The sequence below is a fragment of the Ylistrum balloti genome, unplaced genomic scaffold (assembly GCF_031769215.1).
Source record: "Ylistrum balloti isolate Yb309-2 unplaced genomic scaffold, AGI_CSIRO_Ybal_v1 Utg370838, whole genome shotgun sequence".
In the NCBI taxonomy this organism is placed as follows: domain Eukaryota; kingdom Metazoa; phylum Mollusca; class Bivalvia; order Pectinida; family Pectinidae; genus Ylistrum; species Ylistrum balloti.
Genome location: NW_026782483.1, coordinates 85,313 through 106,183, shown reverse-complemented (window position 1 = coordinate 106,183; position 20,871 = coordinate 85,313). Strand labels below are relative to the sequence as shown.

The 20,871-nt window shown below is 34.2% G+C and overlaps 1 protein-coding gene across 1 annotated transcript; it reads left to right on the top strand.

Annotated features, from left to right (window-relative positions):
- Positions 1-730: 730 nt before the first annotated feature.
- Positions 731-20,032, top strand: LOC132558890 (von Willebrand factor A domain-containing protein 7-like). Its single transcript, XM_060223508.1, has 20 exons — positions 731-983; positions 2,317-2,439; positions 2,873-3,061; positions 4,560-4,638; positions 5,258-5,340; positions 5,612-5,797; positions 6,760-6,981; positions 7,601-7,720; positions 8,960-9,115; positions 10,806-10,927; positions 11,501-11,660; positions 12,149-12,222; positions 12,760-12,913; positions 14,285-14,454; positions 15,139-15,250; positions 15,611-15,809; positions 17,019-17,088; positions 17,862-18,046; positions 18,978-19,122; positions 19,805-20,032. The coding sequence occupies exons 1-20, from the start codon at positions 731-733 to the stop codon at positions 20,030-20,032; spliced, it is 3,030 nt and encodes a 1,009-aa protein (XP_060079491.1).
- The last annotated feature ends 839 nt before the right edge of the window (positions 20,033-20,871 follow it).

Below are 20,871 nucleotides of genomic sequence, written 5' to 3'. Positions count from 1 at the left end.
ACTCGATACATTCATGTATAAATCTTTGACATGGGAAGGGGCGTATGTTGTTCGCCCAGTTGTACTTTTGTTATCAGTTCATTACATATTTCTCATTGGAAGATTGTTTGATTTCAGCGCAACATTTACCTCAACTATTCTCAATTCGATCTCTCTACGAGCAGATCAGGTAAACAGCAGAATATATTCTTTTATTGATGGATTTTATGGTATGTCGTAAATCAACATATAAGTGATGTAAAACATAGAACAATGGTCAAATAATTAAAATCAGACATTAAATCACCACAATAGGATGTTGTAGAGTCGGTACTAGGGCAAGTTATAGACGGCAACTTACGCATAGCTGTTTATTGTACAGTATCCTTTCAGACCTCAACTACAGAGATAAGATAATTATTTATATATTTATATATCCCAGTGGTAACACGGTGGCGGACATGTGTTATCATTTGACCTTTCTTGTCAAGAACACGTAATGACATGTTTTGGCCAATCAATGAAAAAAGGAAGTAAATACGTCTGTTTCTTAGGCCATGGTCGTTATCTCCGTTATAACCTAGAAACAAACTGTCCATGAGGATCGATGTGTTGAATTCACTCCAACCCAAGGCACAAATCATTTGCTTACGAACAAAATCTTCATAAGCGGTGGTATACATAACAAACCAGATGATGTGATATTCAAAGCTGACGAAATTTACATCGTTAGACTATCTTAACATAAAATATGGAAAAAAGGAAACAATCCAAGGCCATGATTTCTTTATTATGCCTTTGGTCATTCTTGATTGCGGGAACTGATGCATTTAAGCCGACCCTTGGTCAGGGAGATGACCCGTCTACGTTTACACACGAGTCAATTACAGCGAAGGGTGTGGACAAAGCAGCTGTGGACTTCTTAACATCTTCTGGACAGCTCAACACTTCGATGACAAATCTCGGTGCTAGTGATATTGTCAAAGATCTTTTCTTTGGATCTGGTAAGTGAAATGCTATTATTCGTTGATAATTGAATAAATTTATTTGCTCCCGTTTTTCCTGGATATTGTATATATCATACACAAGTGACTATCACCTTTCAATGCAAAAGAATAAAATATTCTGTACAAAAAATAATGAAAAAAACTGCATTATACACCTGTTAAGTCCGTCTACGATTTGTCGGTGATGTTAAAGACTGATAGTTTTAAATATAGGAGGCGAAAGAGGGAAGAAAAAATATCAAATTAAATGTCAAAATCTAGTGATAAAGTGCACTAGTAATATGATTATATAAATTTCGTAAATTGAATACATCCGAAAATTTTAAGTACATGTAAATAATCCGAATCTTATCAGTAATTAATTGAAATAAATGTGTAATATAGATTACGGTTAACCTCGGAGATTTATGCTTAACATACGGGAAACGTAGTTTAGGCCAGTTATATGGACCACTTGTTGATGAAAACCTGATAAATGAGTAGGTTAGTTAGATTTGCAACGTTTTACTTCAACAGTATTGGTAACCATAGTTGCATGTTATATTTTATGGAAAGTGTGTAAAGACTATTATGACACATCAAACAAAACATTGCAAAGTATCTATTTCTATAATTTAATAATCATATATGTAGAACAATGGTGATAACGTATTTGTAATATTTGAAAATCAATCTATGGAATCTGTATGTCTTTTCAAACATGAAAATGTTGGATGTGCCGGTATTGATATATCTTCCTTTTGTTATAGAGCTTTCCATATTAAATACATAAAATTAAATGTGCCCAAGATATGATCTCATTTTTTCTTACATGATAGTAAAGCAAAACAAAGCAAAGTCGGGACTTATTTTTATTGAATCGATGCCAATAAGTTATCGGGTTAATATTTGAAATTTCTAAAATTTATTGTTAGGAGACCGCCGTCAAGATGGGTATGTCTTTCGTTTTAAAGTGTTATCGAAAAATTGACCTGGTTTTCAGTGAACCTATAATATTATCACATATGAATGAATTGTTTAATGATGTGACGTAAGGACACTAAAACGAAATAACGTTTCACATGCTTAGATCGAATTTTTACGTCAGCATATATAAGTTCCATATAAGGCCAAGATAACTGACATAACATTTCTTATTTGTTCCACATAAATTTATCAATTATTCAAAGAAATTATTTTTTCCTTAATTCTAACTCATTTCAGTGAAATTCGTCTCAAATGTTTCGAGTAATCTCCACAGAACGATCTTCGAAGGCACATTACATATATAGAATTGAAAATCTAGTTTAAATCTTAAATTTACTGATATAATAATTATTTCATGTATCAGATACGCATGGCTACCAGATATACCTGGATAGACGCCAGAAGTTCGCAGACGCCGTAGTGAAGGTGTACCGATTGTACCGCAATAACCCAGATTACACTGTAAACTCTGAACGAATACGCGAAGGTTAGTGTAAACTGATTGATGCAAAAAGTGTATTTTCAATGTGTTTGTCAACGTAATCATCACAATTTCATCGATAGAAGAATTACGTATTAAGAAATTAAATTTAAGAAATATTGACGTTTTGATGAGCGTTAATTTGCCAGGTTCAAAAACATAGGAAAGAGTTCCAACAATAATAAATTTCATGTAGAAAAAACGTAGCAAATGTAGTGTTTGTCCAGAACATACCTTTTACCTTTACAATTTATGTATTTGGCAGTTCAAAATCCAGTTTTATAATCTGTCGTTGAGGTCATTTATATGTACCTATGGTGTTCCTCTGACCAATCATTTATTCAAGATATACATATTTATCAAGTAACTCGCATATGTTCTACCTGTTTGGCAAACTATTTTTCCATGCTTGAGAGTTCACGATGTTTTAACTAACTAGCTGACAGTCTCGTGAAAACGACAAGATTAGAGATTGCTTCCATCCTGTCAAATGGAACATTAGCCAATGGATCGATAGACCTTTTGATAGATAAAGTGGGGAAGTGTTTGATGATCATACAGTCCTTCTACAGCAACACAAATTGGATAGAGATGATGGTGAATGGTGGAGAGTCCTTTCTGAAATTTGGTAAGATATTCAACCAGATATTATTTTTTTAAAATGGATATTTTGTTCCACGTGCATATCTTTCCAAAAACGAAGGTCTTTACATGTCGTGAGTTATTACATTTATGCATAATTAAGTGGTCAATGTGGATTGCCTTGTCATAATTGGCTCCAAGTCTATGTTATTATTAATGTTAAATTAAGTTTATCGGTAATAAGAAAATAATCAAATAAGGTCTACAATGTACTTGCATGACCCGGAACGAAAATGGCAGCTTGCACAGTAGTATTTTTGAATGTTTGATGTTTACTTAATAAAAATTTTAAATTTTAAACAGAAATGGTAAATTAGTTTATTAAGAATATGCAATCACATAATTTGTGATATATTTGTTTAATGGAGATGACGAGACTTGTTTTGTTTTTTTTTTTCGTCGTAACAAACTGATATTTATTATGTCAAGTGTCATTGAAAATATAACTTTAACATTGCATTTCGTTCAATGTCAGAACCTGAATACATAAGCATGGCATTCCAATCGGTCACAATATACTGAAAATGGGATAATCCGACATATCCGCTTAAATAACAGCAAGGACCAGGCATATGGACTTCGTCCTGTCTAGGCCATGACGCAGAATGTTTAACATTAGTAACAATTATTATTATTAGTATTATTACAATTTTAACGACCGTCGACACATAAAAGGTCAATAGGACAAACAACCGGTAAAACACACCCCGATCCAAAAAGGAAAAAAAAACATTTAACAACCTAAAAGGTAAAAGATAAATGCTAAAAATCATAAATGGTTATATTATCACAAAATATTAAAATGGTATGTCATAGTCATTAATACAGGCCAAAATCTTTCAGATAACCTAGAATTGTATCAATCACAACAGATTCGAAAATGATTTATAGACTTGTAACGTTACGATAAAAAATTCTCGAGTAGACAGAAGGTTAATGCAGTCCATTAAAAAGTGCTTAACTGTGAATGGTTTATCACATCATATGCACCGAGGATTATCTTAGCCTTTCAACATATATGAAAGCGTAAAGTATGTTTGGCCCAACCGAAGACAGGCAAGGACACCTTCGTCTCGGTGGTTGTCTATAGCCTGGAGACCATTCACCGATGATAGGATTTCTGGAGTGCATTTTATTATTGGTATATGTATTCCATTCCTCCTGCCACTGACCTTTTACAATTTGTTTAATAAATGGTTTTATATCGGTAAAATGAAGTTGAAAAACAACATGTCGTAGCAATAAAGCTTCCTTTGCGACACGATCTGCTTTTTCGTTGCCTGGTATTCTCATATGCCCAGGAACCCAGCAAAATGCAATACGAAAGCTAAAGGCAAGTTTTTTGATATAGTATTAATGTATAACATTAGCAAAAAGCAAAAAAGGTTTTCCAATTATTCAGAAATAATAAATCATATTATTTTATAAGTTTATTCGTATTCCTTAATATTTTGACTATTAACAATAACTTTTCATTTTCACAGGAACCCTCGCTCCTCTCACTATGAATGTTGCAGCGTCTGGAACTGTTACCTGCCAGAACTGTGATTATAGCGTCCCTAAGTAAGATTTGTTCATATCTTAGATTGCCAAAAAGCTTTTGTGAAATCTGCTGGCATTGCACTGAGAACCATGATCATTTTGCGCTTTTACTGTCACGATTTTTTTACTTTAAGTGATTCACAAGAGTTCTTATCGTTTGAAAATATTCAATCGTCTTGAAGTGCTTTCACCGATAAATTCCATTCCCATAAGCAAATGTTTGGTTAACACAAAAATCCAGTAACCGTATAGACGGTTATGTTCGCCGGGATGATATTTTGTTGTTGTTTAATTTTTTTGTAGTTCATTAACGGGAAAATATAATCCGTGAAATATTGACTCATTTGTGTATGAAATGTTCTTAAACATCCAAATCAATAGCTAGATTTCAAGATCAATTCCTTCTCTATAAATTTATCTGAATTGTATTAAAAATCCATCTTTCTCGCCATATAAGACAACACCTTTCCTAGGCTTACATTAGCCTTCTGTACATCGCTCTACTCATAACAGGGTGAAAAATAAGAGCTGAGCTTTTTTAGGCCTACATTAATAGTGAATGAGAATGAAAAGCTTATTACGAGGGCTTGTGAATCCCTGCTAATATATTTAAACCATTTCCTTTCATTTGATCGTTTAGTGCATGCAAGAATAACCTTCTTGTCCACGATCGTTTGACCAGTGGATACCTATCTGGTCAGCTGTACTACCCGAAACCTAATGGTGAGTGAAATGTTCTATAACAATGTGACAGTGTGATAATATATAAGTTGGAATAAAACGGCACATGCTTTCAAGTTGCTTGACGTCAAGTTTCACTATATTATAAAGATACAGCAATTGAAAACTGATATTATACTTTATATTCATAATGTTATCAATTAGCGCACATTCATTTGTTTTATTTTATTCCGAGAAGAATTATACATTCACTCAATGTCGCATTGTATCACATATCTAACAACAAGATCAACACTTTATATACGGTGACAAGCTGATCCACGTGCTACTGAGGGTAAATGCAGTCATGGTGGTGTGAATGACTTCGGTAGGGATACTGCAGCCATTGGGGGAATAAACAAAGAGACACCGGATTGGAATTGGTCTCCACATGCTCATCTACACAACATTTCAGGAGAAACAGCCATTGAAGCAACGGAAGCATTCTTCATGGACGCAAGTATGGCCCAATATCTACATATATTAAATGGCTTCCAAATATAAACATCAGACGTTATATGTAAATGAATAAGTTTATTATTTAATTTAATGGAACGGAAACTTTTACGTGTGCTTTCTCTCAAACATTGATGCCAGTTTGATATTACCGCTCTGTCAATGTACATGATTTATCATTACAGTCACATCGGATTTTTAGTCGAATAATGCAGGAAGTAAATACAAAGTAACTAACACTGATTAAAAATTCAAACTCGTTCGGATCAATGCCAAACAGTAAAACGAGGGCATCTGTCTTGAAGGCAATATAAATGTGATAAAACATTGAAGTTGTATGGTATTCCTTTCAGAGTCGTATAGTTTGCTCATATAACTTCCATCAAATTTACCTATATTTTACCGTAATGTATGTAGAAATACATTTCATCCACAACCCCCTTCTCCCCAATGACAAAAACCAGTTACATGCTAATCCCTATTATATACATGAATAATGCATTGTGATAGATACAGATACTATAACTTAGAAGACCATGACATGTTACTAACTTATGAGTAGAAAATCGTACAAAGGATTGTATATTATGATACACTATACTGCTTATCTTATAAGATCACAACATGTACTCAATACAGTGCTTTGATGATAGCATTGTTGTTGGAGGTTTGTTTTTTAACATCCTATCAACATCCATGACCATTTATGGACGACTTCCCACTGTATGCGAAGTCAATGTATGTGTTGCGCGCGCTTGTTTGTATGACGGAGTTTGTGAAAATGTCAAGATTTAGGGACGGACAAAGCGTGGTTGCGTCTATGAAGAACTGGCTTCATGTTAAGATATGATTTGAAATTATTTTTTGTCTTCTACTACTGCGCTTTTCATAACGATGAATGTTGAATGTGTAACATATGCCTACAATATACATTCTTGTCATGAAGATATACGTTTTAATTGCAAGCGACTGGATTACTGAGGGGTATTGAAAACCAGACCATTGAATATATATTTCAACTGAAGAAGGCAAAGCAGAATGTTTCAATGGGTTTCGTCGTTGATGTCACTGGATCAATGTCAGATGACATCAGCAGTGTGAAGAAGTCGTTAATTAAAACAGTCTCTGCAGTGATTGGGACCGAAAATGAACCTCAAAACTATGTCTTAGCGACGTTCAATGACCCTGGTAAGTGTCATTTAATCAAGTGACCATAACAGTTAAGCATTTAGCACATACATACATTTTTATATATTTGATATCGTATCAATTTTTAATATGAAGAATCATGACTGAATCAAGTGTGGATTTATCAGTTTTTATCCAAAATAAATAATGAAAATCGACCACACTTTTCCAAATATGTTGGTCTCCTGACATCATACATATAAATCTTTGAAAACGAAATGAATATAGGTGTAGTCTTTTTTATGTTATTACCATGGATACATAACATTTACGTGTTGACAGGACAGCACGTTTTATATACTACTATTTGTACCTTTTTCTCTGGTATCTTCTGAAATTATCAGTTGGTCGTAGTGGCTTTTAGGCTTCTTATTTTTATGGTCCGCTGACAGTTAAATCATTAAGGGTAAAAACACAGGAAATATGAATATCAATACAAACAATGAGAGAGAAAAGGAAATGTTGCAGACATCAAATATGATGTCGGCGGATTCTTGGATCTATATCGGCATTCGAATGAAGTTTTTGAAGTCATTCAACCAAAAATTACAATAACCTTATAAAACATTTATCACATTTCAACGTTCCCCTGCACGCATTCTCAAATTATTTTCATTAGCAAACCTCACCACAGTCAACACGACAACTGACGGAAATGAGATGATACAGTGGATAGACGCACTGAGAGTGTATGGAGGAGGTGACTGTCCAGAATATGCCATGTCTGGAATACAAGCTGGTATGTTTAACGACAGGCCCATTTGCCTTAACGGTCATCTGACTATAAAGACCTATATATAAAAGAGGCAAAAAAGGCCTAAATAAATTGTACAATTACTCCTCAGCTAATGTGAAAAATTGATTGGTTCGTCAAGACATTTTTGTGCAAACTTAAAATTATATTCGTTTTACATGCACTACATCATTGCCATTACTCCGCACGTATTGCTTGTTGAAAAAAAATACAGGTCACGAGCCTATTATCAATACCCTTGACCTTACAGTTATTGAGAAGAAATTATTTTAACATTTTAATATATTGGATACATATGACCTAGAACGTAAGTTAAAGCCATTATATGAACAAAATTGGCAGCCCTGCGGTAGGTTATTGAGAAGAAGTCATTTAATGATTTTAACATATTTGATCCCTGTGACCTTTGAAACAGATTAAGGCCAGTCCTATTCACGAGGGGTGATGTTTTTGTCTAATTTTAGTTGAAATCCATTCACGCATTAAGAAAGAGTAGCATTTGGAAGCAAAATCTTGTCAAATTTCCCCTTTTGAGGCCCTGACCCGAAGTCCCTACAAGTCGAATCAGCTTTCGGAAGATCGGACATAATTCCCCACTCTCGATGATGTTTCAGACCAAATCTGGTTGAAATCTATTAAAGCATTACCAAGAAGTAGCCTTTGAAGCAAAATATTGCAATACTTGTCCTTAAGTCCCTAGTGATCAAATCAAATTTCTGAACTGAAATGATTTCCTCTCTCAATGACATTTCACTATTTTTTTTGAAATCATCATCAAATATCATAAAGCATTTTTGCCTCACCAATATCTGGTTTCTTTGTTTTCACCAAAAGAATGCATAACGATGATTTAAATTGCTGATTTTAATGGAGGAATTGTTAAACTATCCGACTTCCTGATCTTCAACGACGGAACGATAACTTAATAAGAAACGAAATATTAAAAGTTAACCAGCTGCACGGTATCAAACACAAACTAAAACAATTTAAAACAATATTCCAACAGCACCATTATTTTCTAAACTAAATATGGCCTTACGATCACGATCTTCATACATCGTATTGAGTGATTAAAAATAGATATGAAACTACAGCAATAAGAATGTTTTTCCATTTGCCTCTGCAAGCCTGTGTTTGAGGCATCTCTACCTTTGCGCTTCGGCGAGAAAATATGTACACATTTCGTCCACATTCTTTTAACATAGAAAGTAATTAAATTTGCAGCTATTGCCGCTTGTATTCCACATTCCACCATCTACGTCGCCACCGACGCCGATGCCAAAGATGAGTATCTATTTGACACTGTACAACATGCGGCGAATGCAAAGCATATCAAAATTACATTTATTCTGACTAGTTCATGTGGGCGACGCCGACGAGGTAAGACAGCAGTAATGCAAACATTTATAATGGTATATATGTATGTTTTCATGTTATGTCCACAACTATGATTATGTGATGACGTCAACAGTTGTTTGGGGCCTCGAAACTGTGGTTATATAGCGTCATTACACATAAATGTCGTAACTGGACGTGGACACAAAACAACTGTCCAAAATCCTGATTGATAATCTTCCTTTTTATGACAGACTCTGAATACCAAAATCAAAACGTTTTTGCCGGTCGTGCTTCCGGTTTGATTTGGTTGATTCTGTGTTTTTGTTACGTGCATGTCATTTAGTTAGGTTTCGATATTTTCGTATACATCAAATTATAGAAAGAAAGAAATGAAACTTATAGATATACTCATTTTTAAAGATAAATGCAAAATACTATATTTTTTAAATGACTCTTCATTATATATTCTGACAACGGGCAGACAAATTCTGATTATGCTAGACACAGTTCAGTGAAAATTGAATTTATTTTGCAATATTCATCAAAGATTATCTCGGTTCTCCTTGTGTAATTGGTGTAAAGTCGCTCACTGAGTCTTACTTGAAGGTGAATCGAGAATGGCTTTAACATGGTTATCATTGCATCATTATTTTTTGAAAATAAATTGCATCATTAGTCGCATTGTCTTTGGAAAGAATCACACTTTAGCCTATTGTCAGTCTCAACTCGTGCAATGTCTACCTAATACATATAAAATATCTATCTGTTTTAATTTGACCATGAAAGACCATTTGATACTGAATACTTAATTATGACACATACAATTCTAGCTAACGATTCAGGTGTCGTTGTGTCAAGCGCGACTACGTAAACTGTCTCCAGTAGACAACAATCACAAAATACTCCATTATCAACTTTCATTTTGTCCCAGTACAGTATATGCGATCTTATATGTCCGATAAAGAACTCCTATATAATTTTTTTCTGTAAGGTGGACTGTAGTACAGATGAAATACGTGTAATTAATTAATTGAATTTAAAATGCAAATACCTTCCAGTAAACCACTGGCAAGCACACGAGAACAAACCTTCGATTTCTTGTCATGTGTCCATTTTGGAGCTGAACAACTGAATAACACCAGAAAATTATCAACTTTTTGTTACACTTACAATGGGATCTGTGATGACATTTAAGTGACATTAAAGTGTTCCCAGTGTCGATTTACCTGTTGCTGATGTGAATATAAATAATCTACAACAAACAACAACTATTCTCGAATTCAAATGTGTCCTCATCAACAAATAAAACAAATCACCACCAACAAATGTGTAATTACATTAACATGCTAGATTTTAAGATGATAGTCTAGAATAGTACTTCCTGTCACAATAATGTGACTGTAAAAATGTTATCAAACTTATTAAATTTACTAATTATGTTAAACAAAAACCCTCTCAAATTCGTGACAAACCAAAGGCATAAAAAGGACTTCACGATTACTGCTTTTCAGTGAATATTGAATAATATGACCCGGTTATGGTGGCACGCTACATTGTCCGGTTAATGCCATTTCAGTGTTACAGCGCCATGAAAATCTTTTGTCAGTACCCACATCATCCCTGTGTATCTACTTAGCTGTTACAAGGACACATAGTCCAGCCAATAAACTATTCACTTATCAAATTAGAAATTCACACCAATTAATTACCAATCTTCATATATATGTTTAAGATACCCATTCATGGCAAAAGAGATATAACTCGGCTTTTGAGGCACTCGTTGCAAGTACAGGAGGAAACGTTTATCATGTGGATCATAGTGAGGTTACATCAGTACTTGACCATGCCCTCGAGGTAAGCCTTTTCGCAACCCTTAAAATTGAGCACATAGTGTTACCGATATCGTTCACGACATACGAGTCTCGATTCCAATGTCATTACTCCATGCATAAATCTTCACACAAATGTCACATACAACAATGTCACTGTCAGTACATTGCATCTATACCAAGTAATGCAATCTTTATATTCATTCAAGCCTCAGGTTTTTTTAATTCAAGTATGCAATTCGCTTAGGATTGTCGGATGGCGCGGTGATAACGCATTCGCCTTTCGTCCAACGGTCGGATGTACGATTCCCAAGGCGGACTGTCCCTGAATACTCCTACTTCTTTATTCAACAGCAAGTCCCCTAGCCTACTTCTATGCAGGCCAACACGGACGGTTATTATAAGCTGATTGCATGTTCCAGAACATTTGCAAGATAAAGATTATGTTCAATGTTCTTTTACACACACTACATGATGGTGTATCCTAGTTAGGAAAAGAAACAGCAAGGTTTTCCAATGATGATCCACGTCCAGGCCTAACAGTTACATACAGTACGTCTCATATAAAATCTACATATTGAGTTACATTATCTTTCAGAAAGATTTTCCCTCCTCAGAAGCAATAATTGATTACTTTGTCCAAAAAAGCTCTGAAAACGACACGATGGATATTACAGTTGATTGTGCTGCAGCTGTTCTTGTTATCGCCATCTCTGGACCGAACAGTCTAACGGAGGCTTTTTTGTCAGACCCAAATGGTATAATCTTTTTTTGCGTTGTATTTTTCACATTCTTCTATTGAACGTCAATAATATAGACGATCTCTCGTCATCCGATAATGTCTTTCATATTTTATAGTATTAGGTTTATGAAATTTCAAGCTTGATAAATCACCTAGGAAATGATAACGTACCTTTCAGGACAGGATGTTGTATGCAATGTCTTAATCATTAATACGTTGTATTCATTATCTTCATCTTCCAAAATGTTGGTAACATTTTCTTCATCTTTCAATATTCTGTATGCAATATTTCGTTTTTGACTTCATGGATCATGTAGATAAATGTTATTATTTAGGCGTTTGCTTCTTCGTGATGCAAGCAAATTGATGCTGTGTCTACCTTGTAATTCATATCAAGATTGCCTGTCGACACGAGCAGATAAAGGAATATATGTATGTACGACTTTCTTATTTTAATTCTCAATGTGTTCATGTAGCGTCATTATTTTCTATTTCAAACATTAGGAACAGCCCAACGCTTCCCAAGTAAGGGTGCTACCCAGTACTATTCCAGCCATAAAATTACCATGTCAGTTCAGGTATGAACGAGTGATATTTTCACATACAAACAACTTTTGCAGAAACTTTTCATGGTAAAGGTTTACCACAATTGTGAATTATATGCTCTGTAACATCAAGAATGAGTGGCAGGAGCAGAATCGGTCAAATGCTTAATTTCACAAATATCTTCAGAAACCCAGACTATTGAAGAATCAAACACATTTCATAGATGGAAGAGTCTTAATGTTTTTTCCGTAACTGTGACTTTATGACTCCAAGTCTGACAATTCTCCATAGGAAGGTGTACATTTGACAAAAGTTTATACAGGATAAATATATTTTAAGCATAATGGATTTAGTTGTTTATTGTTATCGCTAAATCTTTATCTTACAATTTTCAAAATGGGAAGGCATTTGATGTTGTGCATACTTTACACTGGATTGCATCAAGCTATCTTAATTTGCTCACCAGTTCATTTCTATGATAAATGAAGCATACCTCAGGAGAACGATAAGTTCCTTAGACTTCTTTGTCATGTACATTCATGCACACTCTGTTACTGTTTTATCTGTAGAGACCATCTGCTGGTATTTGGAAATTGACTCGATTCGGGGATTCTGCATGGAACGTTAATGTAACAGCCTCCACCTATTTTGATATCGACAGCCAACTCAAAGAAACGGACAGATCTGGAATATCTTATGTTTTGGACAGTAATCCAGTTATGGGTATGTCATATAACTACATGGATCACGTTATTACAGGTTTATTATCACATCCGACTGAAAATAGGAGGAAAATGTAATACCGCCGTCCATTAATCATCCAGTCTGTCCATAGATCATTTTCGAACAATAAATTGAGTTATTTAGGACCGTTCAAACTCAAACTTAACACTACGCTTGGAATTGCATTTACCTTACCTGCGTGAACGGCAAGTGAACTTATACCGTGGCGTGGTATCCGTCGTTCGTCCGTCAGATAAATGTTTTCCCTTAAACGACTTCTTCCCAACCACCACTAAACCCAGGGTACTAATATTGTAGCGTGTTGAGAGAAAGGGCTACGGAAATTATTTACTGAAAACCCTGACCTACTTTCAAGGCCACAAAATCAATTGTTTTAAGTCGTAATTTGACATCTGATCAAAAACAGCTATTCCACTTTTTTTGTTGAAGTCATTGAAATTGACCAACGCTCATTCTAACTTGGGTAAAATGTATTAAGATCCTTTGATAAAGATCAAAAGGGGCTGATATTGACATCATAGCATGCTTGGATGAAGGAAACCAACAGATTTTATTCAGATGCTTAACTTTTACCCAATTTCAATTAAGTGAATACTTTTTCATATTTTGAAAAAAAACTATAGGTCCTGGGTCATGGTCAGAGCGTTTTTGTAAGCATAAGAACATGTGATTGATTATAGCCTCTTGTTGTGGTGAGAAGAAAACGATTACTTACTGTGAATAGGACATTGGGCCAAATTGCAAGTTGTATTTGAACCGATCGAATTGTAAAGTTAATAACTGTTTCTTGGGGAGTGTCGGCTTTGGTTAAGTTAAAAAATTCAAACATCAAAGTACGTATAGCGCCAGTTTAACTGTATCGATTAAACTCAAGCTTTATACACTACTTTTTAATTAGGTTTTTTTTTTAATGAAAAGTTTGAATGAACTCGAACTTGACTCAAACTCAGATTTTACACAATATATTAAACAAATGTGATTGTTAGTTCCGCACTGGTCCGCAAGAGGAATTAAGTTTTGCGTGTGCCTGTCATTCTGTTCGTTTTCCGCAAATTTATTCGGAATCTTTTCTTTCATACACTTCTTGTCATTAGAACGTCCAACTTTGGATATATGTTCGCGTTGGAAACGTGGCGTGACATTTATCAAAAGGGAGTTATTCCTTTTGACCAACATAAAACAGTTCTGTCTCGTACTCATATTTAACTACAAGTCACTGGAGAAAGGGAAACGAAATGGTAACGTGTACTTTGGCGTTCTTATAACAGGCATGTTTAAGCCGTTTTCATCAAATGCTATCTTAAATGTTAGTTATCGTGTTTAAAACAGTTGCATACTTGTAATACACAGGTAAATCCTACATCCTGGAAGTTCTAGCTTATAATATGAACTTGAAGTCGACATCTTTCACACTGCACATCATAGACGAGCAGGGAGACCTTATTCTCAGCCGGGTTATGCGTTTTATATTCAGTTCTTCGAAAGCAACAGGCTATACGACAGTTGTGATTCCTTCTAAGGTAAGAGCAAACGGAGCGAGTATTCCTGGACATCATATTTTAAATTGTGCATATTTCAACATATTCTTTTTTAAGACCAGAATATTCAGAGACAGCGACGCTCTGCGATTGATTGTCTTTTATTTTCTCCTCGTCTGGTAGTACAAAGTTCCTCATCTGTTAAGCGAATCCATAGACTTCTTTTTGTTCGCCTAAGGACAAAGTCATTGTGGTTTAATTGCGTCCACACTCGTTTACGGACAGATCGACAATTACTTAGAATACCCTACACGGATTTTTTTATGACAGTAAAACTGCGCTGATGCTCTAACATTAGCTGGCCAATACATGCTTGAAGCACATTCCGTAGGGATACGTCGATATATGTTATATACATAACAGGTCACGTGATACTGAAGTTACATACTTTACCCGAGAAACGAGTTATTGCTTCAGCCAAGTTATTGTCTTTTAGTAACAATAGTATCAGTACCAGTTACAACATGTTGGTGAACGTTACACTAAAATAGTTATCCAGGTTTAAGTCGATTTTTTAAACAGCCACTGCATAGACGTTCTGTCATTTAACTAATTTAAACATGTTCTAATAGAAGTGATCAAAGTACACTTTTTTAATATGTTGATAACCGAAACGAATACAACGTTTTGAGATAACTGAACGGGTAAATCGGTCGTCTCTTTCAGAATTTCTACGTGCAGCTGAGTGGTGTTGACCAAAATGGTTTCGCATTCAAAAGAATGTCTCGAAAACTCTTCACACCAGTAAGCGTGGAGTTATTCGTACAGCCAATATTAGGTGATGTTTTAGCAAATCAGCCACCAAATTGATCACTTTTTTTGTTAAAGATATTTTTTGAATATTTGTTATGAAATGTTCTCATAAATAATAAGAACTTGTATACGTCTTCGTTAGTCACCCTTATATCTTTTTTCTGTGAGGCAGAGTCAATACCTGAACACTGTAATAACTATATAAAATTTCCTTCGTAAATAAACAAATGATATTTTCAACAACAAAAAATTACGGAAAATATTGAAACTAGCACTATTTGATGGTGTAACAATAATACTGATTGAAACCTTAACACAAATATATTTGTTTTTAAACAAAATAGAAATGAACGTCTTTGAAAATGAAACGTCTTTTTTCTTACAGGAAATCTTGAGGTCGGTACACCGCAGAATATAACATATAAAGTAAGTAACTTTGGTGGTTCTACTCAGACCTACACCGTTAGTATCACCGACGACAAGGGTAGGGTTCTACATCCAACATATCGACAGCACAACTTGCGGCCAGGAAAATCGGCAACAGGACACTTCCAGATAATGGGTCGTGTTAAATTGGAATTAATGTAAGTAGTCTATGGACAGTTATTAATAATGTTTCACTGAAAATAATGTACAAAAATAAATAGTCACTCCGTTAATAACATTCACATATACAAAGAAACAATGATGACATATAAACAAAGAGCAATAATAAGAAACATCGCATTAACAAGGGCAAAGGTTCCTTATTCCTCTTCTTTATGTCTAACAAAATCAAAAAGACATTTTAAGCCTTGCACCTTAAATAAACTCAATAAATCATATGTCTAGCGGTTAAAAACTGGCAAAATACTTGACGAAAAGATCATCATTTCTTCGGGAAGTGTAGCCAAAGTTACGGTCTCGTTCTGTGGGTTAAGTTACCTCAAAATGAAGCAGCATTATACCACACAGAAATTTTCAATAGTGCAATCATCTCTCGTATGCCACGTGATTTGATTATCTTTTTTCTTTAATACACTCCACAACCATATTTGTATTGTGTAAAAGTAATTGTAACTCGCTGCCAGTAAGCCTGGTTCATTATCTGGAGAAATTATTAACCAAATAAAAACAACTGTACAGAAGATTCATTTAAAAATAAGCCAATCTTGGAAGGCAAATCCTAATAAACAACTGCGTCAAAGTTAATACATGTAATGTGAATATATCCAGCCAAAGCTTGCCTTCATAGGTTAAGAGAAAAAGGTAAGACGTAATGGTAATTGAATAAGAATGAAAACAATAACTGCACATGACAATGTTTTGGTTCTGAAGGTGTATATGTGTTCGTAACAGCTATGACCATTGTAGGCAGTGAAAACAGATCATTGGGCCATTTTCTGGCAGTTTATAGTTCTGTCGCACCGAACACAGTAAGGTCATCAGTCCTTGCTGACAACAAATTATTAATGCTTATGCAAAAACAGAAAATATTAATATCAACGAGTTGTTTGGTTTTTCTGACAAAATCGGTAGTATTTTGGTACATTCCATATTAGAATTAGAACCAAACGGCAGGAACTGTTAAAATACATCTCGAAAGTATGAAACATAATATCTTAAGAAGAGATATGATGAAACCTTTGTTTTCATGTTTTTTTACATTTATATGCCTATTTATCAAGCGGTTATATCTTGTTTTAAAAACAATGATATTTACTTAAGTGACATGAAGTCCATTTCCGTTCTATAAATAATATACTTTTCGTAATTGCAAATAATAATAATAATGGAATATAATACAATTGTAGAACCTACACTGTGAGCGTGAAAATATCTGGAACTACTGCTGTTCTTCAATCCAGTACCACTACATCCATGGTATGTAGCTTATAATCACAGAGCTTAATCATAAGTACATTACATCGTCCACAACTCATTTAGAATTAAATTTGGTATTTTATATAGCACAAGAATCCAATTTCCTGCAAAACAATTTTTTAGCCACCTAAAACGCGTACATGTTGATGATGTCATTAATCGTCAAAACTAAGGAGGCGACTGAGGACAATTAGAATTGGTCAAGTCTCAATGTTATTTTTAATTTACTGACCTCAAATCAGTTAAATGCAGTCCATAATTGTAATCAGCATTTCATAAATTATGTAAAAGAAACGATTTTCCGTATGAACACAAAAACATAAAGAGTAAATAGTTTAAGCTCATATTTGATACTTTACTCTTGCAAGACACTCTAATCTATCAGGTTAAATTTTGTTGAACATTTGATGGTTCAAATATTTGTCGCTTGAAAACAATTCATAGATGAACGGATCATAAGATACTATATTTGATAATTCATTTTCAAGGTAGTAGACGCGAGTTAATTGTCAACTCACGCAAACCAATGCTAAGTAATAATGTATAGTGGTAGATTTAGTTGGTTGCGTCTTATAGCCAGTTATGAATTAAATGGTATCATACAGTTGTTTCGTCCCTCATCAGTTATATAAATTATCTACATTGTAGTATTGGTGGCGTGACTATTTTTGTTGATGTTTCGCCGTGTAGAGACTTTTTTAGTAGGCAACCTCGTAATCTAACATTTACGTACCATTTCATATTTGGTATCAAACATTGTTTTCACTATAAAGTTTGCCGGGTCCGTCTGTTCATCCTTCATATCTAAGAAGTGCATATCGATGGATACCGGAAGTGACTGTTCGTTGTACAAGTGGTCTGCAACAGTTGTCTTTTCATTTGATGTGTCAACATACGCCAACAGCTCCGGTATTTCCTTTTCGTTCGATTCTACCGATAAAAAGCGTATACATGCCAGGTAAGTACACAGATATTTGAATTAAAAATTTTTTGGTAGTAGATTTAATGATGTGAACTTACTTAAAATTATAACATAATACAACATATATCTGAAGGTAGTGAAAATCATGAAAATGTAAGTAAATTACATATGCAGGTATTTCAGTAAAACATCACAATGGGCTAAAAACCAACCGGAATGTGTGTTTAATTCCAGCTACCGTACTGTTCTATGTATGTCATTCGAGCAATATTTCGTATCTCCTAGCTATTTTCCTTTCATATCAGTGTGCTGATATGTGACTATGGCTTTTCTGGTTTCCTTGTTTGGAAACCAATAATGAAAGAAATATGTTATACAGAGTTTGTGAATAAAATAAATCGTGACAATATAATGAATACACACCTGATAACCGCTATGACTGCCAAAATTAGGTTTTGTTAGAAAATTGATTTTTCCGCCATATGGATTTTGTTACATAAAGAAAACAAAAAGGAAAATAACTTTCAATGTTCTGCTTCGATCTCTACAATCAGACAGAAAGACAAGCCGTGTATAATTTGAACCAAGCCAATATGAAATTAATTCAGACCTAAAAAGCAGTTAACGACCAACCTCGGGAATTAAATGTCTACAAAAAAGTATCATGTTAGCAATCGGATTCCACGACATAAACACAAGTTAATAGCATCTTTCAATACCAATTCCGAATGGGATAAGGTAGAGCAAAAAATAATTTAATTAAACCATACAGTTTAATCGCCTCCGTGATCCAATTCATGTATGGATACCTTCTGTATATCGCTTGACCTTTTGCAACCGGGGATTTTTTCTTACTCTTATATCGTGAAAGAATTGACATAAAAACTTAAACATGATATTTATAATTAAGTATATATCAGTACAATATTTTATATGTAATTGCTTGGACGTTATGTATGTGTTATAGTGGCACATGCTGTCAGGAAACCCTCAACGTCAATGCTAGTTCATCTACCGGAAGTTGGTGTCAAACTTCTAAACGCCTGATCGAATCAGACAAGGATACAGTCGATCTACATTCTGACGGAGGTCCTACTGAAACACAGGACAACGTATGTATTCTGTCTCTTACGCTGATCTGATACTCATCTGCAACTTTACCTGAACACGTTATTTCAATTCTCTATTCGTTCTTGATTTATTTCAATATTAATTTACTCATGCGACCACGGAAAACCATGTTGGTTCGCTGCAGAGTGCTCACGACTTTCACAGTGGAAATTGATTCTTACTTTGTTTTCTGACCTTAATTATTATTTATTTAAATTTTGTAACGTTAGTTTGTTTGAAATGAAAGATAAATTTGTTGTTTAGAAGAAACATGTTTAAATATTCTGATTTATTAAAGGCATTACAAGTTTTATATGGATGTATATAAAATTTGTTTCAAAGATAATGAATAAATTCTGAGTTATTAAACGGATACCTTTAATTATCAAGTTGGTCAGAAAGTTAAAGTCAATGGCCAGCTTCGTCAGATGTGATATCGGATGATAGGTTTGCCATCAGAAATATACATTTACAGGCCAGCTATGAAAGCATTCCCTCTTATTCTTGAAAAGATATTAGTCAAAATTGTATCAGACGTATCACTCCGATCTCTTGGGCATAGAAACACTTTATATGAAGTAATACAGCACATACAGGACATAAGAAAAAACTAATTAAGGTATATTTTGTTATTAACATAAGTTTTGTATTTTTGAAATAACGAACCGAAACCTCCCTTTACAGGAAAGCGAGCCAGAACAGAATCCTGTATCGAAAGGTTCCGATACTGGGCTTATTGTCGGTATTGTAATCGGAACTGGTGCTGTCGTTGGCATTGCTGCTAGTGTCGCTGTTTATAAAGTTAGTAAGGATACAGCCAAAAAAAGGAAGACTGCGAACTCTGTTGAGAAGAACGGATATCGTCCAAACCCTAACAGTGGTATCGAAACAGAAGCAAAGCAAAAAATCTAAGGATATCAAAACTGTTCTGTGCTTTGTCTGTGTCATAATCACCTGGACATTAAACAAAGTTTGGATTTTACGAAACCTGTATAAATTATGAAAGACAGATGAAACCGATCTTATTTCATTATCATTTTCCTAAATAGTGAAAATCAAGATAACAAATATCAGCTCAAATCAATCATAAACTGAACGTGAACGATGGTTTTGATGATTGTTATTATCCAATTACTTAAATGATGTGTTGATTTTGAACCAGATAATAATAATTTGATAAGATTTAACATTGTTATACTATGTGTAGAGTGGTATATGGCTATTTGTCTACACAGTGCATCCTTATCTATTGGTGTTACAAGTAAATAAAATCATATATCTTGTCCACTATGTTGATTTATTTTTTATTAGTTAGAAAATAAAATCACACCACGAAAATGCTATCATACAAAATAACGAACATTTGACACGCCAGCTTTACATCGAACAGAGAAAATGAGATAAATTTTTCAATGGCATCTCTATAAGAACAGTAAAACTGTCCAATAATTTGTATTAATCTGCACCTCTTGAAACTCTGTGTCATGATAAAAATATCTTTCAATAAGACCTTTATGACGAGAGTAAGATTTCCTCGTAATTTTCACCATTTTGCATATCTTTAAACCCTTTATTTTGAAACTGAATAAATCAACAATGATTATAAAAGAGGGACGATAAATTGAAAATAGAAATATAGTCTGTTTCCGGTGTTTTGAGTTTAGATTAGACATACTTACTCTAGCCGATCATCTATTTTACTGTCCCCTCTTGGTACAGATTTCTGCCAATCACTTCTTTGCAATATTTAA